This window comes from Drosophila gunungcola (genome assembly GCF_025200985.1).
Source record: "Drosophila gunungcola strain Sukarami chromosome 3L unlocalized genomic scaffold, Dgunungcola_SK_2 000005F, whole genome shotgun sequence".
Classification (NCBI taxonomy): Eukaryota; Metazoa; Arthropoda; class Insecta; order Diptera; family Drosophilidae; genus Drosophila; species Drosophila gunungcola.
This window is the reverse complement of record NW_026453180.1, coordinates 1,370,283-1,391,331: the sequence shown is the minus strand read 5'-3', so window position 1 is coordinate 1,391,331 and position 21,049 is coordinate 1,370,283. Positions and strand designations below refer to the sequence as shown.

General features: G+C 42.4%; 3 protein-coding genes across 16 annotated transcripts; 2 read left to right on the top strand and 1 right to left on the bottom strand.

Annotated features, from left to right (window-relative positions):
• The first annotated feature begins 205 nt into the window (after positions 1 to 205).
• LOC128259092 (GATOR complex protein Iml1) lies at positions 206 to 12,302 on the top strand. 10 transcript variants are annotated; one of them, XM_052991237.1, is made up of 22 exons: positions 206 to 378; positions 452 to 759; positions 822 to 1,310; positions 1,374 to 1,981; positions 2,050 to 2,221; positions 2,280 to 2,706; positions 2,767 to 2,898; positions 5,089 to 5,223; positions 6,465 to 6,867; positions 6,924 to 7,098; positions 7,565 to 7,756; positions 8,587 to 8,661; positions 9,841 to 9,899; positions 10,145 to 10,252; positions 10,492 to 10,698; positions 10,754 to 10,851; positions 10,912 to 11,079; positions 11,138 to 11,298; positions 11,364 to 11,526; positions 11,586 to 11,698; positions 11,759 to 11,814; positions 11,872 to 12,302. In XM_052991237.1, exons 1-22 carry the CDS (start codon positions 327 to 329, stop codon positions 12,212 to 12,214), a joined length of 4,644 nt encoding a protein of 1,547 aa, XP_052847197.1. In that variant the 5' UTR covers positions 206 to 326; the 3' UTR covers positions 12,215 to 12,302. The 10 variants fall into 10 exon arrangements, with proteins under 10 accessions (XP_052847197.1, XP_052847196.1, XP_052847195.1 ...); XM_052991236.1 differs by having other exon boundaries at positions 9,838 to 9,899; XM_052991235.1 differs by lacking the exon at positions 9,841 to 9,899 and adding an exon at positions 8,886 to 8,950 and having other exon boundaries at positions 11,872 to 12,301.
• On the top strand, positions 2,905 to 5,012 carry LOC128259102 (uncharacterized). 2 transcript variants are annotated; one of them, XM_052991277.1, is made up of 2 exons: positions 2,905 to 3,980; positions 4,048 to 4,137. In XM_052991277.1, exons 1-2 carry the CDS (start codon positions 2,974 to 2,976, stop codon positions 4,067 to 4,069), a joined length of 1,029 nt encoding a protein of 342 aa, XP_052847237.1. In that variant the 5' UTR covers positions 2,905 to 2,973; the 3' UTR covers positions 4,070 to 4,137. The 2 variants fall into 2 exon arrangements, with proteins under 2 accessions (XP_052847237.1, XP_052847236.1); XM_052991276.1 differs by having other exon boundaries at positions 2,905 to 5,012.
• Positions 12,303 to 12,941: 639 nt separating the features above from the next.
• On the bottom strand, positions 12,942 to 21,035 carry LOC128259095 (puromycin-sensitive aminopeptidase). Of its 4 annotated transcripts, none has more exons than XM_052991250.1 (7): positions 20,891 to 21,024; positions 20,615 to 20,680; positions 19,827 to 20,464; positions 17,285 to 18,101; positions 13,489 to 14,813; positions 13,307 to 13,429; positions 12,942 to 13,248 (listed from the first exon to the last, which is right to left on the bottom strand). In XM_052991250.1, exons 1-7 carry the CDS (start codon positions 20,952 to 20,954, stop codon positions 13,036 to 13,038), a joined length of 3,246 nt encoding a protein of 1,081 aa, XP_052847210.1. In that variant the 5' UTR covers positions 20,955 to 21,024; the 3' UTR covers positions 12,942 to 13,035. The 4 variants fall into 4 exon arrangements, with proteins under 4 accessions (XP_052847210.1, XP_052847212.1, XP_052847211.1 ...); XM_052991252.1 differs by having other exon boundaries at positions 19,827 to 20,245; positions 20,891 to 21,023; XM_052991251.1 differs by lacking the exon at positions 20,615 to 20,680 and having other exon boundaries at positions 20,891 to 21,035.
• Positions 21,036 to 21,049: the final 14 nt, after the last annotated feature.

The window sequence follows — 21,049 nt, the reverse complement described above, 5'->3', positions numbered from 1 at the left end:
CTACTGGTTCAACCGTTAATACAATTGCTTAAAAAATATAAATTTAGCACAATTGATTATATTTTTTTAAATAAATGATTTAAATTTAATAAATTAATAATAATTAGAAGTATTTAAACTTTCCATCCTTTTTAATTATGTTATGGTATGTTTTTGCATTAGCAATATACCAAAAATATACCAAACCATTTATCAACTGCGGTCACACTGCAGATAAGGAATCAAAACAAAAGGCGAAAAAATAGAATTTTTATATTCATGCGAAATGGGCAAATGTTTTTGGTCTTAAATAAATAATTGTCCGTTGGTTTTGCAACAAAGTCAATATGAAGCTGTACAAGCTGAACACACACACGCGTGGATGCAATAAATCCTACGGTAAGATAAGTGCTGGATTATTGTTATTGCGCAAACATTTTTCACGGCTGTTTCAACATACCAACATATTTAGATGCGGACCTGGTAATGAACTTGAAGGATCATCCCAACGCCAACGTGGGCGATGTGGTCGAGATCTATGCCCCCGACGAGGAGAACGGAACCCACCTGCTGCTCCAGATCACGGAGTTCAATGGGAGCTGCGGTCGGGATGTGATCAGCATCGAGTCGGGCATTGCCAATGCCTTCAAGATGCGTCAGTACTCCAATGTGGTGATGCGCATAGTTAACCCAGCGGATGTGGCCCTGGACTCCATAGAGATCACCTTCAAGGATCAGTACATGGGACGTTCGGAAATGTGGCGTCTCAAGACTTATTTGGTAGGGCAAATGGAATCTCTGTAGTCAAGATCATTTCTAAAATCTATATAATCCTCCCCCAGACGGACACCTGCGTGTATGTGAACAAGAAGATCGACTACAATGACATGCAAATTCGATGCCAGGTCTACGAGATGTGGTCGCAGGGCGAGCGAGTGGCCAGCGGCGTCATTACGGAGGACACCAAGATAGTCTTTCGGAGCAGCACCTCAATGGTTTATCTTTTCCTGCAAATGTCCTCGGAAATGTGGGACTTTGACATCCATGGAGATCTGTATTTCGAGAAGGCAGTGAATGGTTTTCTCACTGAGCTCTTCCAGAAGTGGAGGAAGTTAAGCTGCAACCATGAGGTTACTATAGTTCTCTTCTCCCGCACCTTCTATGCGGCCAAGTGCTTGGACGAGTTCCCCGAGCACATGCGCGACTGTCTGCAGCAGGACTACAAGGGTCGCTTCTACGAGGACTTCTACCGCGTGGCCATTCAGAACGAGCGCTGCGATGACTGGTGCACGGTGCTGGGACAGCTGCGAAAGCTGTTCACCTCCTATCAGGTGGGTTAAGTCTTAATATTTGCGATATACCCTATATCAACCTATTGGTATTACGAAAAACAGGCCACAGTGCTGCGCTATCATGAAAGGGAGCACATGAAAATCCCCCCAGCCACCAATTCCTCGGCCACGCAAGGCAACTTCCTCGAGGTACTGAACATCTCGCTGAACACCTTCGAAAAGCACTACCTGGACAGAACTTTCGACCGCACCGGTCAGCTCTCTGTGGTCATAACCCCGGGCGTGGGTGTATTCTCAGTGGATCGAGAGCTGACCAACATCACCAAGCAGCGCATCATCGACAATGGAGTGGGCAGCGATTTGGTCTGTGTGGGGGAACAGCCGCTGCATGCAGTGCCGCTACTTAAATTCCACAACAAGGACACCACTTTGACCTCCGCCGACGACTACTCCCTGCCCCACTGGATTAACCTGAGCTTCTACTCCACCAACAAGAAGATAGCATATTCTAGCTTTATACCTCGCATTAAGCTGCCACTTTTTGGCTCTCAGCTGACGTTGTACGATGACGCAGGCGAAGGCGGCGAGGGCGAGGAGAACGAGAGTCACTTCCTAAGCTGCAATCAGTCGGAATACAAGCATAACTCGCTTTTCGACTACGATGCCTATGACGAGCAAATCTTCCAACCATTGCCCGCTCAGAGTACTTGGTAATGATTGTGTTGTTTAAAGGCTATTTATCATTCTATATATATATATATATATTTCCTTTTCCCAGCTCTTTGCAGCGCGTGGTGCGAGCCAAGAAGACATCGGTGCCCAGCCTGGAGACCTATGCCTATAGGAACAACGATTGGGAGAATCTCACACCCACACAGATTCCGGCTATGAGGCGCAAAATGTCCGATCCAGATATTCATCATGGCACCTCGGCAATGCTGGCTGCTTTGGTAAGTGGCTTAAGCAAAAAAGGGGTTTTGGTTTTTTATTAGAAATCTTAAATTTTAGCAACCGGATACCACGAATCTCTCAGAGTCTCTGGCTTCGGAGAAGAACTCCCGTCGAACAATCGTCAGCATTGCCCCCATAGTGCGACCCGGACGCGCTCTCATCAATCCCTTTGATCCCTCGCAAGTCACCATCAAGTTGACTTCCAATCGCCGTCGCTGGACGCACATCTTTCCCAAGGGTCCAACCGGAGTGCTTATACAACAGCATCACTATCAAGCGGTGCCAGCGAAAACCACGCAAGCGGGTCAGCAGAGACCATTACAGCAGATCCAGAACAACAGTCAGGCAGGAAGCAATAACAATAACGAGCAGGAGGATTACGGATGCGAGAATGAAGAGCAGTACGACCGAGTGTCCACCCGTTCTCTGCTGAGCAAGTCCGCCTCCTCGCAGAGCTTTGTCATCGGTGACGAAAAAATTGACTGTAAGTATGGGTACTATTTAAAGATATACATTTGTTGTTAATATTATCAAATACCTGCAGTCTTCAAGAGGCGTCAAAACTCGTTGATGAATGCCCTGCCCGCCAATGTGCCCAATCTAACGGCCACCCAGGCCAAATCCTATCTCTGGGGAGCCACTGGGGAGCAGGAGTGGACGCCAGCAATTACCACAGGTATGTTTAAACAGTTTGGGGGGTTAAGGCTTTAGAGATCCTATCAGGAGGGCAGTAAATCGAGATGCCCTTTAAATGTGGAGTGCAGTAACAAATCCCAGTCAGTTTGGCTTGGCTTCAACCGCGGAAATGTTTCTGCAGTTCCCTGTGCTTGTGCTGCTCCTGTTGGGCCACCACCAAATCAGGGCCAGCAGGGAAAGCTTTGTGCGAGCCTCTGACCTGGCTCAGTTTCTGGACCGGATTGGCCGCGTTCACCGCCTGCCTGGCATTACCATAGTCAACAGCATGGGATCGATAAGTCCCAGCTATCTGGATGAACTGCATCGCGGACTGATGTGCAACAGCAGCAATCACTTTTATTTGATGCCACAGATGACGGCCACCGAAGAGGATTCATCGACTGTGCGTTTTAGTAGGCTGCAGAATGAGGAAACACTGTACTTGGTGTTCGCCAGGGACTCCAGGGATGCGGTGATCCAGTTGCAGGCACATAGAGCTCGCGGAAGACGCTACTCAAAGACCATATTCCTGCTCAGAAGGCATCAGTCCAATCGGGATGTAAAATATTTCTTTAGGCTTCTCTGGCAGCTGCAGTTCCGATCCGCTTTGGTGGTTGTTTCGGCACAAAAGTTCTACCAAATGGATCCGTATCCCACTATTAGGGTGATACGCATGCGGAGATTATCGGCCTATGATCCGTATCACCTGTTTCCGCTTCCCAGTCGGAGAAATTTTAGAGGCTATAGGATCCGCTTGCCCGTTCAGCAGGATGTACCGAATACCTTTTGGTACCAAAATCAAAGGACAAAAGCCTTTGAGTTGGATGGCTTGGGTGGAGTCCTTATCAGCCAGCTAATGAAGCATATAAATGTGACCTTGGATGTGTTCAGTTTCGCGGTTAATGGTTCCATTTTAATGAATATGACGGCACTGATGGATCTTATTGTGCAGGGCAAGGCTGAACTGAGTCCGCATTTGCACGATACCTTGCGTGCAAACAATCTGGTGGACTACTCCTATCCGGCACAGATTTCTCCACGCTGCTTCATGATCCCTTTGGACAATGAAATTTCTAGAAGTCTGTATGTGTTCCTGCCTTTCAGTTTGCACGTGTGGATTTGCTGGCTATTCACCATGCTCATTGTGCAGTTTGTCTTTGTGCGCCGTCTGATGCCGGATATCCATCTTTGGGGGATATTGGGAGTGCCAGGAGCTGGTGCAGCTAGATGTGAAAACAGGAAACCTTGCAGAAGTATCACTACTTTTCTGATCCTAGGAGGGATCTTCATCATGGTCCAATTGTATAGTACCAAACTCACCTCTTTTCTGACCGTAACTCTTACGAGAAGACCAATTGGGAGTTTAGATGGGCTGTTTCGGCTACCCCATCGCATTCTGGTCTTACCCTCCGATGTGGAGGCCATTGTGGCTTCCCTTGGACATGCTGAGCAGTTTAGTTCAAAGTTCAGCCTTACAGATCCACAGACTTTCGACCGGAAGAGAATCTTAATGGATCCGGAGTACATCTACCCAATCAGTACTATTCGCTGGAGTTTTTTCGATTTGCAGCAGCGTTTCCTGCGCAAGAAGCGCTTCTTTTTCTCCACGATCTGCTATGGCTCCTTTCCGTATCAATATCAGCTCACAGTGGACTCACATCTCAAGGATGCACTTCATCGATTCCAGCTACACGTTCAGCAGGCCGGCTTGCAAGACCTTTGGCTGGAGACTAGCTTTCGAAAGGCTCATCTAATGGGGTATTTGCAGGATTTCTCCACATTGGCCGACCTGGAGCAGAACCTACGTCTTAGACCATTGGCCCTCAATCTTCTAGTGCCCGCCTTCAGTCTGTTTCTGTGCGGACTGGTGGGCAGCGGCATTGCCTTTCTGGTGGAGATCCGCCAGAGCTTCGGGTGCTTCGGACAAAAGCAGACACCGCCCACTAACCGCAACCCCCTGGGATTAATGCATACGAAGTAGCTCATCCTAACCAGAAACCCTTTAGTCGAATTAGTACCGAATATTAAGTCTAATCTAATTTTACGTATGATTCACATTATATTCCCCACCACCACCAACAACCACCCACCACAAACGCCATGAATGATACCCGATCGGACCCTAACCAACGAATCCAAATTTGCAACCCATCATATACGTCATCGAATCCCATCCATCCCGGTCGTTTAGTCAAGCATCTGAGGCCGATCGTCGAGGGCGAGCATCATCATCTGGGCGGCCTGGAGGCACTAAGAGCTGTGGCCGTAGACCCGCCCCCCGATCCGGAGGCGGGCGGAGGCGGCGGAAGAGGAAAGATCATCATAGGTTTGGACAAAAACAAATTCACCACTTTTGAACTCTGTACAAAGCATAAGCTATGCATCCGAAAAAAATCAAAAGCACACAAAAATACACAACAAGACACATGCAACCATACACACAACACACGATTAGAAAAAACACTTGTTTACTTAAGATCATATAGGATCTGTAGTTTGGCGTTATTGTAGTTATAGACTAGAGAGTAGTTGCTTTTGCTTGAAAGTACATAATGTATGCAGTAGGTATTTATCCAATAGCTTTATAAACAGAACTTCGAAGGAAATAATTTTATTTTGCTGGGTTCAGTAAAAATATGTAGCTATAGATTCTATAATAATGATAGCAGTTGTGCTAGCACACAAAAAGAAGTCAATCCGGATCTTTAAAGTAAAAATCGCTAACATCAACGTTGAGAACCCGGATTGGTAGCTTAACTTATCATTACTAAAAAGAAAGGTCACAAATATAAACCACTCCTTCGAGTTCCTATATAGTTTAAAATAATATACGAAACTTTCTACAAAGGGTAAGTTCAAGAAAAAAAAAGTTTTTCTATTGAAAATAATAAAAGTAGGTACTTGTGAGTCATGAGTTTCTATCAAGAGAGTTGCACGATATGAATCAAATTGCACCATGAAAATACGTAACAAAATGTCATGTACTCCAGTGGCATCATATTTGCTTAAGGGTGAACCTTCATCCAAGTCTGTAGATTATCTTTGCTTTGCACTCTCACCTGCTTAACTCCCTGAAGCCTTTGCCCTGCACCAATATCATCCACTATAATTACTATATAGCTTAATCCGTAGTTGGTAGAAAGCCACCCAACACAACTGCACCACCACCCAGAAACCCAAACGAAAAACCACGCACAGACACATCCATTGGGAAATGGTTTGGTAATCCTCAAGGAGATGGGAGCATGTTGACCTGACCAACTAGAGAGCATGTTGCCGTTGTGTAGTTTATCGTAGCGTTAGCATGCTTGCCACGCCCACTTGTCCACCTGTATTCCGTACCGCACGCCTACCACACGCTAACCCATCCGTTGGTGACAGCTCTCGTTCCCGGACTGGAGTCCTCCTCCTCCTCCCACCACTTTGGTTATGATTTCCGTAGTCTTTCTAGCTTAAGCGAATTTTGATTTAAACACACCTGTACCGGCGTTGGCTTTCTCTCTGCTCTGATCCCATTTCGTCCTTCACCTGACACTGTTCCTAATCCCCCGGTGGATCCGTTTGCAGGTGTCGACTGGAAGTCGCTCACCATACCCGCCTGTCTGCCCATCACCACGGATTACTTTCCCGACAAGCGTTCATTGAACAACGATTATGTGATCTCGGATTACACGCTGCTGCCCGATGATGTGAATCATGATTATGCCCAGAGTAGAGCTGTTTACAGGAAACCTCTGTCCACGGAGGAGGTGTGCAAGGAGATCGTTTCGCAGCGTTTGGCTCAGGGTTTCCAGTTAATCGTGGTCGATGAGAAACCCCCCACTGCGGGCGGATGCTCCTCAGGATCTGCGGTGCAGCCGGTGAAGCCGCCCTGCGAGATTAATAAGGAATACCTGCTCTCCATTGGCCGCATCTTTCACAAAATCTCACTGACCGGTTCGGTGATCACAGTCACGGGTTATAGACCCAGGTAAGTGAAGTCAGGGTGGTTAACTTGAATACTATATTTTTATTTCCTTTACTTAGACACCCATATCCTCCAATAAACGTGGACTACCGGTACCGCTTTCATGCCCCACAGCACGAGACCTACGAAATATCTGGTGTTAATTTTACAACCGAGAAGCTGGAGAACTTTAACTGGAACCACATGGATCTGTACATTTGTACGCGAGGAGATGTGGATTATCCACTGATGGAGGTATACGTTAATCACATTTATATTCTGTGTAGAGAGTATAATAAGTTTGCAATGCAGTGAAGGGGATATTTCTGACTCTATAAAGTATATGTATTCTTGATCAGCATGACTAGGAAACTCGATCTAGCCATTTTCGTTTGTTCGGAACGAGCCGGATCGAACGACTATATCAAATAGCTCTTATACGAAAAATAACAAAAGAACAAATTAATGACATTCCGCTGTTTAAGAGATAATGTTGGTTAACTTTTAAATAATTTCCACATGGTCCTTCGTGCCGAATATGGTATTCTAAGCAAAATCCAATTTGCACGCGAAAGTTATTTACTATTTTAGAAAAAGGTTTTTTTTTATAATAATCGGACCATGACATATAGTTGACATTGGAACGATCGCAAATTTTATCGGTATATTGGCATAGCTTCATTGTTTTTATATTTCTTAATATTTATATATCTCTTTTTAGAGCCTTAAGTACTGGCGCTATCGCATGTACCTGCTTCCCAGGGAGAACATTGTGAGCAAGATCGCCAGCTGTCAGCGCTGCGACATATTCCCCGATGTGACGGCGGACAATACCCGGGAACAGGTGGAGGACTTCGTCCGGCTGATCGAGGCGGTCAGCAAGCTGAAGCGCCAGTTTGCGCGCAGGGCGAGAGTAAGACAAAATCGATTCCTTGGCTTGGCTTTTGTGCATTCGTGATCCGTTGAGTTAATTCTGTAATTGCGTTCTGACTCCTAATTGACTAATTGTTCTGCCAGCGATGTCCACTGATCAATCAAGTATTGATTGGTTAAACAAGCTTTCTAGAGTTCCGTAAATAGTTTATTTGTTGAGATTTTTGAAAATGATTTAACAAGTGAACATATAAATCAGAGGATTTATTTAAATCAAGATAGCAATATAGTTATATAGTTTTTAAAACTTCCTTTTTTTGCAGATTTTAATCGGTACTAAAATACAGTTAAATTTTTTTTTTGTGTAAAAACTTTTTTTGTTTGAAAAGTTTTTAAAAAAAGATAAATAAAGAATAATTACAATAATATAATTTTTAAAATTATAAAAATCAATTTAGTAAATTCTAATATACCGAATTCTTTTAAAAACAAAAGTTTTTGAAAATATTTAATATTTTTGAAAGCATTAAACAAGTTATAAAGAAACGGAATTTATTTGAAAAGAAAGTTTTTTTTAATATTTAATATTTTTGAAAGCATTAAACAAGTTATAAAGAAACGGAATTTATTTGAAAAGAAAGTTTTTTTTTAAATGTAAGACACAGTTTTTAAGAACCTTAATTTTGTTTTGAAAGATTTTTGCAATTGAAGTTTAATGAGTTTAGTCTTTTTAGAACATTGAAGAGGAATTTAGGAAGTGCAGACGTAAAACTAGAACTGTTGAATTTATTAACCTTGCATCACAAAGCCCGCTTTTAGAGCCCGTTGCCTTTCCCCTGATGTATCGAGTATCTCGCCTCACTTTTGCAGGACAGCCCTATCGCCCACAGCTTAACCAAGCGACGACACAGTACCAGCATTATATCCAGGCCTCAGCCTAACCAGGTTATCTACTCAACTTATTTCAAAATTAATATGTTAAAGACATCATTTTTTTTTCTCATTTTAATTGCGCACTTTTGCTCTTGATAACATTCTTTTGCGCACGTTTTGGGTTTAATAGTTTCGATTGATTCGAAAGAATTGCAGACAGATCGGTTTTATCTAATATGTTTGTATCTTTTTTTTTAATCCGCTTCGAATCTGAACCCGAATACACAACTCCTCAGGGACTCACGAATTCTCCGTTCCGGGAGAGAGTCGGCAGTAATCGACTGCCGGAAAAGCGACCAAGGTTTTTATATCGTCTCCAAAAAATAGATCTAAGGCCCCTTATGTCTCTCTTGTACACAAACATACACACACACACAAAACGCACATATAAACACTGTACTTGCATTTGCATAAACCAGGAACCGTAATGAATTTTTAGTTTATTTCATGTTGATTTATTTTGAAATGTAAGTGATTAGTTAATTTTTTTAAAAAAAATCCTTTGATTTTAATTTAAAGTAAAGCTGAAATTCATTAGTTTGTAAAAAATCAGTAATAAAAAGCATAGGGAATTACAGTTTTTTAAGTTAGATTTGATTTTTATCTCGATGAAAAATTTGATTAGTTATGAGTTCGATCTTAGTGCTAACCTCACATTTCCATAATTTAATTTCTATGTTTCATTATTTCATATCGAATTATCAATATTTTAGAAAAACTTGTTTTTATAACTATTTAAAAATTCATACATATGTAAACATAATTTAATATAAGATATATTCTAGTTATTGATACGTTGAATCATTCACAGTATGAATTTCAAATCTTAAAAAAAGTCTAAATATATATTTATGTGTCTAATTATTTTATATTTTCTATATAATATATTTTTATATAGAACTTTTTAATTACGGTCCCTGGTATAATCTGCACGATTCGTTGGGGATTTGGTTGGCTGCTGTTCCCAGCTGGTTTGCTCAATGGATTCCAAGGATCCTGGGCACATAGGCTAATTGTATATATTGTTGCTGGCTTGTTGTTTGGTTATCCCTTTTTGTATTGTACTCGTAGTCCTTACTGTTGTTTTTTGAGCATCCCGTTTTTCAGATTTTGTTGGTTGGTTGTTTCATTTCTATTTGGTTTCGTTACAACTTTTTTATATAATTTAATTTGGTATCTGGCTTTCAGCAGCATGACACACCTAGAATCACTGAAAAGCATCATAACCAATTAAATTCACCGCAGCAAAGGTTTGTGCCACCCAGAGGGCCAGGATGCCACAACGTCCTGGTTCCGTTTTTCTATCATGACACGACTAAAACCCTCACTGTCCACATACCCGAAATCCCTAACAAAAACACACGCAATTGGCCTGCTGAACCCTGTATCCCCTACCCAGATACACACACACACACCAGACCCACATGGCTAAGGACCCGGATGAGACCTTAAAAGATCTTTCTAATCTATTAATTTCTGCTCCTCTGCATGGCAGCATTAATGTGCGTCCCAAGCTGGAAAATGGTCGGATTCCGCGTATATTTCCCGCCACCGATGCTGCGGCAACTGCAGGACTCTCCGCCAGAGATGACCAGGATGATGGGTGGGTCTTAAACTTAAGGGATAAACCCACTAGTAACTTAAAATATTAAGAAATTATATATTTATCTTATAATACGTACTGACTACATCCGGCTCAAAGGACCAAGTGTTTTGGCGGGTCCTTGCCTAGCTAAATTTTCTTAGATATTTTGACATTTTTGCTTCGTATCCATTACCATTTCATTGACCGAACCTTAAGATCAGTTTCATAGTCTAGTTTCCCATTATCTTTTATTCCAGGTTCCCCGTTGACATCAAGTTCAGTCCGAATGCCACGCTGGTCGAGATCTTTGAGGCCATGAAGCATCCAGTAACCGGAGTGGGCTACTTTTCCCAGACCCAGTCGTTGCCCTCCTGCACATTTGTGTCCTATGATGCACTGATGTGGTTGAAAACCCGCCTCAACAATGGACGACATCCTCTAGAACTTTTAGAGGCCATGCGAAAGTGCGTTCGTTTTGTTATATAGAAAACTTAAAGTACTAATTTCTAATTCTTTTAGGGAGCGCATGATCTGTCATGCTTCGGGTGATTGGAAAAAGCCAGTGGTGCCTGGCTTTGTTTTCTATTATGTGGTGCAGCAGGATAAGAATGCCAAAGGTGGTTTGATTTACCCAATTCTTTATATGAATTTGACCTTTTAACCTATCTCTTATATAGATTACGCCCCGCCTTTGAGCGATTACAGCGCTTTTGTTAATGAATGGCTGGAGATTGAGTTCCAGGGATGCAGTTTCCTATGGTATGATGAGCCTCTAACCACACCAGTGCCCAATTTCTTGAGGGACTCACCCGCTCCCCAATCCTGGACAGAAACCTGCAGTAATAGTTCGTATTACTTATAACCTTAAATAATTTTTTATATATTTGAAATGCCAATTTTTAGAGCGCGTTTATCGCCAGTCGCATTTGGAGATCGATGTAAACCAGAAGAGCGATCGCATGGAGTGGGGTCATGTCAAGCATCATACAGTGCTGCAGCCCGGATTCGCCTTTGAGATTGTGGTCGAGTGGGTCACCTCATCGGGTCCCATAGTTGCTGATTTGGTCAGTAAACGCATCACCAAAGTAAAATCTGTTTGCCTTAATTGTATTATTTGAAATACGTGCAGATTGGTGGCTGGATGCGCAAGGCGAATCAGTTTAACTTTCTGGTCTCAGTGCCAGCAGATCCCATGGCAGAGCCCTTCACCAAGAAATCCGACCCTCTAAGAGGACCCATTTTCATTCCACTCTGCACAACATTCCTGCCCAATGGAGCTGCTCTTTTTGATGGTATTTTATAAAAAATATTGTGCCTTTATCTATTTAATAATTGTTAATAACGTTTGCAGAGTTCCCCGAGGAAAGCAGATCGGATCGTATGTTGTTCTTGCAAGAGGCCATTTTGGCCAAGTTTGGATTTTTGCCCTGTGTTTTGGAAAAGAAATACAGCGTGGGAAAGGATGTGAGTGAATATAATACTCCTCTTAAAATAGCCTCATTATAAATTTATTTATTTTTTTAGCTGCCCAAGGAATACCAGTATGTTCACTGCACGGGCAATATGTTTGCCTTGATACGGTAAGCTTTTAAAATCCAAATACTCATTGATACCTTCTAATTGCTCATATTTTTCAGCTGCGCTACAAACAACTACCAGGTGGAATCTCCCATTCTACAGGAGGCCAATGTCACTCGATGCGTCTACGGTCACACGAACAACACAAATGTGCCCAAGAAGGTAGGTTTTCTGTGGGCCTGGAATCATATGATTCCCAATAAGAAGTGGAAAGCGCAGACCATCAACAATTCCGCGGACGGGGAGCTCTTCCAGTTGAAAATGCTAAAAGATTTCCGCGAGTTCTGTTCGAACAGCGATCAACGTCTGTCCACTTTTTGGTCGCAGTCCCAGGAACTGAAGCGAAAGGCCCAGAAGTTTGAGTTTAACAACAACAACACCGATGAGGTTAAGCCCAAATAGAGTTTGATGGACGAAGATATAAGTGCTTTGCGTTTAAAATTGTACATAAAACATATAATGACTATAAATTTGATTGAATATAAAAACTGAAGTGAGAATGTAAAAGTGTATGTTCTGTCAAAAGGTTAGGTTTCATGATTAATTTTTTGATTTTTGGTTTATTAGTAAAAAAAAAAGAAATATTAATATAATATAATTATTTTTTTTGTCGATTTTTAATGATTGATTTTTTGATTCAAACAACACATGAATTGTTATTATTGGCAGTTCCTGTTTCACGTTTCTCAAGATTAGTCCTTAAAAAAGGGTTTATAATAATGGTTTAAAATTCCAAAACAGTTTAACCCTCCATAATTTAAACTTTCTTTTTTCTCTTACTAGAAATTGCATTTATTTATCGTAATAAACTCAACACGTATATAATTTCCAGGGGATAGAAAAGTAGAATGGAGATACACATTCGATAAGCTTAGGGGTCTTAAATGCTGCTAGGGTTCTGCGTTCGAATCCGCCCTTTTTTGTTTAGGGCGTGTAGTCAATCGTATTATATATACTCCTGTTTGGAGCACAGTGGCTTTAGGTGGATCCGTGACTAAAGCTAACCTATTTGGCTCTCATCTTCTGGGGGTTCGCTTGCATTTACTTCATTACATTTTGTGACGGCTTTGGTCGTGTGGTGTTCTATGGATAGAGATATTAGTTGTAGTTTCTGGTTACTGGTTACTGGTGCTGTTGATGGTGCTGCTGCGTTGCTGTTGCTGTGCTAGCACTGCTGGTGATTGTTGTTAAATGCTTTGGTATGCTGGCCAGCGTGGTTACGTTTATTCATCGTCCCTCAGGAAGAGGGCCAGCTGCTCGCGATCCCGCTGCAGCCAGGCGGCATTTAGGCGGATCGTCTCCACCGCCTGGGATACAGTGCGCTCGCAACCGGGTATTTGGTTGACCTGGAAGAACTCCTCCACCTCCTTGGCCCGCTCCTCGGTAGCAAAGTTCTCGATGAGATACTTGATCAGTCGGGAGAGAAGGAAGCCACCCTGAAATAGAAAATGTTATATTAAATGCCGTACCTATTGATTGTTGAATTTATAGTACCTGGTAGCGTTCCAAAAGCTGTTTGTTGTTCTCCTTAAAGAATTCCCATGCCATATCACGGCCCTTGGGATTGATAGCCACGGCGACAATTACAAAGACAGCATCCTGAGCCCTCACTTCACCCTGGAAAAAAAAAAACAATAAATATCCATGCCCAAGCCTAAATTTAAAGAAATACTTACAGACATGGCAAAGTCAATGACGCGGCGCAACAGCTTAACATCCCCGCAGCAGCCCAGTGCTCGAGAGATTCGATCCTGCTCCTCATGCAGATCGGTGGCCCTGTATAGGTCAAGCATCTCCTCGAAGATCTGCTCGTCGCCATCCTGCAGGACAGCTTTGTAGCAAGTGGTGCGCAGATCCGCCGGCAGCGGATTCGTGCCGCTCACATGGCTGCGGAAGCGATTTTTCGCCTCCCCAATGGTTTCGATACTGCGGAAGGATACGAGGCGTGTGAGCACCAGACTCCTGAGCAAAGTGTCCAGGTGATTCTCGCCATCGTGTGGCTCCCAGCCCAGGCGATAGGCCACCGGCTCATACAGATTGCGACCAAAGCGATGAAAGTCATCCATGAGATCCGTGTGCGAGATAAGAATGTGCAGATTGGTAAGCGAATTGGTGATCGCAGTCCACACGGTGTAGTTCGTCTCGTTCCTGTACGAATCCACCAGATCCAGGACCTCGGCAGTGTTGGCATGACCCGCTTGCACCATGGCGAACATATCATCTATTAATCCCAGACGATCGAGAGGCGGTAGCTCCATCTTCTCCACAGCGGGCATTAGCTGTTCAAGCATTTTATTTGAGTAGCGGGTGCGGTAATAGCCCACTGTTCCCGGGTTTATCTTGATCCAATCGCCTTCATCTACATTCTCGAGGGTCACCTCCATCGAGGGCTTGTCCAGCAGGAAGGTCTTCGCGATGCCAGTGGGGTTCTTCGAGGTAGACACCGAAATGGGCACCACCCACAGGCAGTTCTCGTCCGCCGGCGATCCATCGGCAGTGAATTTGCACTGCTTCAGGCGCAGCAGACGCTGGTTTTTGGACGTCTGCTCAGATTCCACACTGACGACCGGAAAGCCTTTGTGCTGTGTCCACGAGGTCATCACATCGCCCACGTTCTTAGAGCTAGCTTCCTGCAGGGCAGCCCACAAATCCTCGGTACAGGTGTTCCCGTACTGATGACGAGTAAGGTACAGATTCATTCCCTTCCTGAAGTCATCTTCGCCAATGTAGTCGTGCAGCATGCGAATCACCGAGGCACCCTTATTGTAGCTAATCTCGTCGAAGATCTCGTCGATTTCGGACGGATGACCCACGGGCACTTCGATGGGATGCGAATTTTTGAGGGAGTCCAGCTCCAAAGCTCGCGTGTACATGTCCGTGACGAACTGCGTCCAGATGTCGTACTCGGGAAACAGGTGGTGCACGCACAGGAACTCCACAAACGAGGCGTAGCCCTCGTTCAACCAGAGGTGGGTCCACCATTCCATGGTCACCAGGTTGCCTGTAGGTTAAAAGTTAGATTGAAAAAGTCGAAAATAAAAATGTTGTTGATATAAAAGTAAAGTTTTCACCATGTTTTGGGAATTAGGGGAACATTTTTTTTATATCTGGTACTGACATGTTTTATTTTAATGCATATCAATTAAAACTATTATTCTTTATGGGTGAAATACTAAGAGTTCCAATAGAATCTGTCAGAGAAAGCAAATCATCATCTTTGGCAAACTAAACAAACATTTTCTCTATTTTCTAGCACTTACATCATTTATATAAGAGCATATCAAATGAAATCATTATTCCTTGAATCATTATTTCTTACTTTTAAAACAGAAAAAGATCACGTTCTTGTTCAAATAATCCAAATAACGCCCAGAATTTATTTATTTTAGGCATCGAAGTCAAGACATTGACACTAGTCTCTGATCAGCTTTCGTTGCGAGCAGACTGGTTTTTTAGTTCGTTATGACCCCATTTACGTGCTCTGAGTGCAATGTTGCCGTTACGCATGTGCAACTTCGCGGTTTTGAGGCGGTTCGATGTTCATCGCTTTGTCATCACACTTTCCACACTTCTTGTGTTAATTTGCCTGAACAGGCCATAAAATTGCTGACTATTATGCCGAATCTGTTATGGCAATGTGATAGCTGCGTAGTGAGCAATGATTCGCACTCAAAAACAGACGAAATCATTGAAGAACTTGGTGAACTTAAAAGCCTATACTTGCACTTAAATACAAAGTTTCAAATCGCTTTTCCTGAATAGAAAAATTTAAAAACAGCAAAATTATAATTTTTTTTGTATTTTTTTTTCCGATTGTTCCTATGGGAGCTATTTGATATAGTCGTCCGATTTTGATGAAATTTAAACCGTAATTCTGAAATATTTAACCATTACTATATGTCGAAGAACTAAAAAAAGATGCAGATCTTAGCACACTGAAGTTCATTAACTTTAAGCTTGGAGTCCCGGAGCAGTATTATCAGACTGTCTTCAGCGGTGATTTCTGGCCACAATCAGTTAAGGTGAGCCGATTCATCCACAGGGAGAGAGAGCACTTGGAGTCGACCGTGGTGGACAAGTTGGGTGGTGAACCATATTGGTTCAGTTGAAATTAATGATGAGGACATTTTTGAAGCTATTTCGCAATTTGACGACTCCATTAAGCCTGACATTGATGGAGTTTCTTTATTTTTTCTTAAAAAGCAACAAACCTTTGAGTTACATTCCCAAGTGGACACAGCTTATACTGATTTCGCCAAGGCTTTTGATAAGGTTTATCACTTTGCCTTGCAAGCAAAACTTCATTATTTTTTTTAATGATATTTGTTTCTGCATTCAAACGGCCAAGTATCTTCTTTATGCGGATGACCTTAAAATATACATGCCAGTGAATTCCTTAAATGACAGTTATTTGCTACAATCGGACTTGAACAAAATCAGTTTATGGTGTATTCAGAACAATTAACCTCTCAACCTAAATAAATCTTATGTTGTTCGCTATAGTAAATGTATCTTAAATATTATTTATACATATGTTATCAATAACCATTCACTCTCTGCACTTACTGAGATTATGGATCTTGGGGTCCTCTTCGACAGTAAATTTTGTTTGTTTATTAACCATATGAACCATTTTCTGCCGAAGGCATATGCAATGTTCGGATTTGTCAAAAGAAACACTATCTTTTTTAGGACCCATACTTACGACTGACAGTGTTCTCAGCATTTGTGCGTTCAAGAGTGGAATATGCTTCCTTTATTTGGAACCCGTCAAGTGTTGTTCATATCAATAGAATTGAGAGGCTGCAGAAAAAGTACCTAACATTTGCACTTCAGCCGTTAATCTTTTTGGAACCTTGCATACCTGCAGTCTAGAAGATCGCCGTTCGATAGCGAGCTTGCTCTTTATGATGTTATAATTGGTAATATAGATAGTCCATTCATATTAAGCTCAATTATATTCAATATCCCTGCCAGGAGTCTCCGTACCATCATCCCATTTTTTGAAAGTGCTGCGAGGACTAACTATGCGCGTAATGAGCCAATCTTAAGAACTTTAAGACTTTTTAACTCTTTGCCACTAAGTATTCGATTGGTTTGGAAATCCAAGAAGGATGTGCTTAGGCAATTACTTAGGGAATATTTTTTAATTAATACTTAGTTTTAAGTTAAGTTAGCTGATAGCCAGATAAGGATTTATCCATTGGCGAATAAATAAATAAATAAATAAAACCTAAAAGAAGCATCAATATCCAAGTAATCTGCAAACCAAATTGAGTTTCAGGTGTTTCTGCGTCAGACAAGCTGAGCTGAATACATCAGTGAATCAGAAATCCCTTGAAAGATTTTATAAAGATCAAAGACTGGTGCAGAATTTTTAACAAGTACCATTGAAAATACACCAAAAAGTGAAATTAAGTGCGGGATAAATCTCCTGATATAGCAAGTGTTATGGTAAATAGTTTTACTCACCGAACCACTGGTGGGCAATCTCGTGACCCACTGTCAGAGCAATCGATTGCTTGCGCATTAGCGAAGTGTTTTTGGGATCCACCAGAACGAAAGTCTCGCGGTAAGTGACCAGACCCCAGTTCTCCATGGCGCCGGCGGAGAAGTCCGAGATGGCGATCAGATCCATTTTGGGCAGCGGATAGGCGATGTTGAAGTAGTCCTTGTAGTAGGGCAGCACTTTGGTGGCCACCTCCAGGGCAAATGTGCCCTGTTCGCGTTTGCCGACGGGAGTGAAAACGCGGACGAGCACGCCATCATCGGACTTGCCCTCCACATAATCGTATTCGCCCACTACGACGGCCACCAGGTAGGTGGACATGATGGGCGTACGATCGAAGCGCACGCGTCGCAGATCGTCTGGCAGGGAGTCCTCCTTGACGACCGGCATGTTGGACAGGGCCACGCGATCCTTGGGCACCACCAGGGTGATGTCGAAGGTGGCCTTGATGGCCGGTTCGTCCCAGCAGGGGAAGCAGCGCCTTGCATCGGTGGCCTCGAATTGGGTCACTCCCGCATAGCGCTCTTCGCCATTGGGTCCAAAGTACTTGCTTCTGTAGAAGCCCTTCATCTTGTCGTTCAGCTCGCCGGTGAAGGACATGTGCAGGACACCTTGAGTCTCCGCCGGTATCTCCTGGGCAAACTCCAGCGTGGCCGTCTCATTCTCTGCGGAGTACACGATCTTCTCCGGTTTCAGCTTGCTGCACTCATAGTGAAGCTCCACCGAATCAATTACAATATCCAGGGCATTCAGGGTTATTTGGGTAGTGGGCTCCTTGACCTGCAAGATAATCGAATCAGTCAATGTCAGTAACCGTTAGGTGAGCAACCCAAAACCAGTTAGAAGAAACAGTTAGCAATGTCCGAGAAGAATGGTCAGAACCCACAAACAGTTACTTCAAGGTCATAGAAATGCGGCTTTCTTGGCTTTGTTGTGGGTTTCCGGCTTAAGCCAGGCAATCAAAGCAATCGAAAACGAGTTTTAGGCGAAATTTATACACTGCCCAACAGAAGATCCCACCGATTGCTTGCTTAATTTATGAACTAAACAAATGGTAATGTAATTCTTTCACCCGTCTTATCAGATTATTCAAGGCTTTGCTAAACGTCAGCTTAAAAAGCATTTAAAATTTGCATAAACTTGCAGTTTAAACAACTTTTTTGCTTTTCGTTAAGAATAAACAAGTTAAGGCTTTTATAAAATATATTATTCAAGTTTTAATTGATATGAAAAAATTTTTTAAAACTTAATTCAAGAAAAAAATTTATCATATTTTAAATATGTTAATAATTTTCGATGATATTTAAATGCCCATCTTATTTTTTTATATATTTTTTTTATTTTCTTATTTATATATTTTTTTTATTTAGAATCTGTCCTCCAAGGGGACAATCACTAAGTTTTTTTGTGAAATGAGCTTAGTTAAGCTTAGCTTTTTGTGTTTTACTGTTTGCCTTTGAGCCCAGTTTCAGTTTCTTATACTATCGTGAAAATCGCTATTGAGAAGATTTATGGCAAGATTTTAATAAATAAATTTAATTTTTATTTTTATTTGGTTCGTTGATTTAGAGGTTTACAAAAAAAAATCACTTTCAGCCCTCGTTTTTCCATTTTCAAAGATTGGATAAGTATTATTGCTATTAGGTAAGGCCCTCTTGACATATTTCAATAAAAAATAGTTTTACAAACTATAGAAAAAACCTTTGCTTGTTTGTTTACAAAGATTTAAAGTGCATTATGGCTAAAGGGTATCCAAAGTGCGATTAAAGCGCACTTTATCATTTCCACCGTTGACGCAAACGAAACGTAAACCAAATCCACCGTTATGAGCGGGGTAAGCAAAAAAGAGATTGTCTCGCATAAATTTTACGCGGTACTTTTGAGTGCTAGAGGCCAAATCGCCATTCATTCCTTCTGCCGACAAAGAAATCGCACTTCCTAGTGGGTGTACTTATATCTATATCTGTTCATCAGTCCGAGTGTTTGCTTGCATGCAAATTGCAGCATAAAGAGAAATGTTAACAAGGAGAATGTCCAATCTTAAATATTTTTGCACACGTCAGAGGAAAAAGTTCACACAATGGTGGGGCAAAGAAAACAACAACAATGCGGGGAAAGTGAAAGTGGCTGGAGACAAGAGAAATGGAAAGAGATGGAGGCATACAGTCCAAACTCCCTTGCTCAAACTATCTTATTTATTGACTGTTATTTTAGATGTATAGTTTTTTTTTTTTTTGGGGGAAAGCCAAAAAACTAAAACTCAACCCTGAGTTGTATTTGTTAAATATAGAACATTTTAAGATCTTGCCTAAAAACTAAAAGTATTTTGTTCTTATTTAAGAAACCTTTATTTATGCATACATTATTTCTATATCATATTATTTTAAACATGAAACCCTTATTCATTCCAAACATGAAAAAAAAACTTTATCTACTTCCCTCTCTTAATCGTTGGTGTCTACTGTTTAATAGAAGTACATTGTAGTGTTGCTGCACTGTACTCACATTGACTTGCACGATGGTCTTTCCGTTAAAGGTGAACTCCTGGAGATTCGGTTGCAGCAGGAGTTCGTAATGCTTCGGCACCACATTGGTGGGCAGCCTCTCGAACTTCGCCTTCTGGGCCATCTTGCGCTCCTGCTCCAGTTGCTCCTGCTCCTTGCTCAGTGGCTGCGATTGCTGTTGGTGTGCCCGCCGCGTCTGCTGGTAGTTGCACCCGGGATGGTGGATATCCTGACCGGAAACTACGTCCGCCGAAGTGTGGGCTAGAATGGCACGATACTGGCTGCACAAATCGCCCAGCAATGGGGCGTCACTACTTTTTAGAGGTGCTCCAAGCGACACACAAGAGTAATCCCTGTAGAATTGCTTCTGCACCTTTACGAACTGCTTCGATGAGATTAGCGCGTTGAGGTGGCCACTTTCTGCTCGGAAATGGGTGTTAATTGTGGTCTTATCTGCTGCTCTCTTAGGGGGCAACTGAACCAGTGGGTTAACAACTGGGGTCCGAAGATAATGGTTAGCAACGATATTGCAGTCGTGCTTGGAGGAGGAGGAGCTCTTATTATCGCCAGGCGTTTTTAGTAGCAACAAAGGTTTCTGGGTGGTGGCGGGTAAATAGCAACTCTGGATATATCTGCCAGCTGGAAGAGGGAAAACGGTGTTAGCACTGGGATATATAGCATTTAGCACAGCAAAAACCCAAGCGTGAATTGCACTGATAAGCGTTGTTATTTGATTAGCTATCGTTTTTTTTTAGGGGGCGGGGTTACGAAAGGCAAAGCAAACCAAACCTTCGCACAAATGCTGCTCGAAATCGGAATTCGCTTTGGCTAAGTCCAACTGGAGTTTGCCGAGTTCTGTAATTACAATATTGCCAACTATTAATTACCAAGTCCGAATTAGTTTGGCGGAGGAAAAAGTCACAATACGCGGCGGCAAACAACACGCTTCGAGTGGCCCACTTGCAAGAACGAGTGGAAGTGGGCCGCCGTACCGCCGACCAGCTGATCGTCCGCCTACGCAACTCCCAAAATGCCAACTGCTAAATAAAACCATTGTATAATCACCGTTTTTTAACTTCCAAGCCTGTTTGGCCGTGCGTATACCACCTTTCAGTGCATTTTTGTACATGACTTTGGCCCGAAAAACTAAAAAATTAATAACAACACAAACGCAGCGCAACTCTACGGCAAATTTTGTGTGTTAAGAATCGGTCACTTACTAAC

What these genes read in the sequence shown, in the direction of transcription:
- LOC128259095 (XM_052991250.1), bottom strand. Translation starts at nt 20,954, where the DNA reads ATGTACAAAAATGCACTGAAAGGTGGTATACGCACGGCCAAACAGGCT. An exon ending in GGCTTGGAAGTTAAAAAACG is followed by an intron (nt 20,681 to 20,890) that starts GTGATTATACAA and finishes TTGTAATTACAG; the next exon opens with AACTCGGCAAACTCCAGTTG. An exon ending in GATTGCCCACCAGTGGTTCG is followed by an intron (nt 14,814 to 17,284) that starts GTGAGTAAAACT and finishes TTTAACCTACAG; the next exon opens with GCAACCTGGTGACCATGGAA.
- LOC128259102 (XM_052991276.1), top strand. Translation starts at nt 2,974, where the DNA reads ATGTGGAGTGCAGTAACAAATCCCAGTCAGTTTGGCTTGGCTTCAACC.
- LOC128259092 (XM_052991235.1), top strand. Translation starts at nt 327, where the DNA reads ATGAAGCTGTACAAGCTGAACACACACACGCGTGGATGCAATAAATCC. An exon ending in GACGCCAGCAATTACCACAG is followed by an intron (nt 2,899 to 5,088) that starts GTATGTTTAAAC and finishes CCGGTCGTTTAG; the next exon opens with TCAAGCATCTGAGGCCGATC. An exon ending in GACAGAAACCTGCAGTAATA is followed by an intron (nt 11,080 to 11,137) that starts GTTCGTATTACT and finishes GCCAATTTTTAG; the next exon opens with AGCGCGTTTATCGCCAGTCG.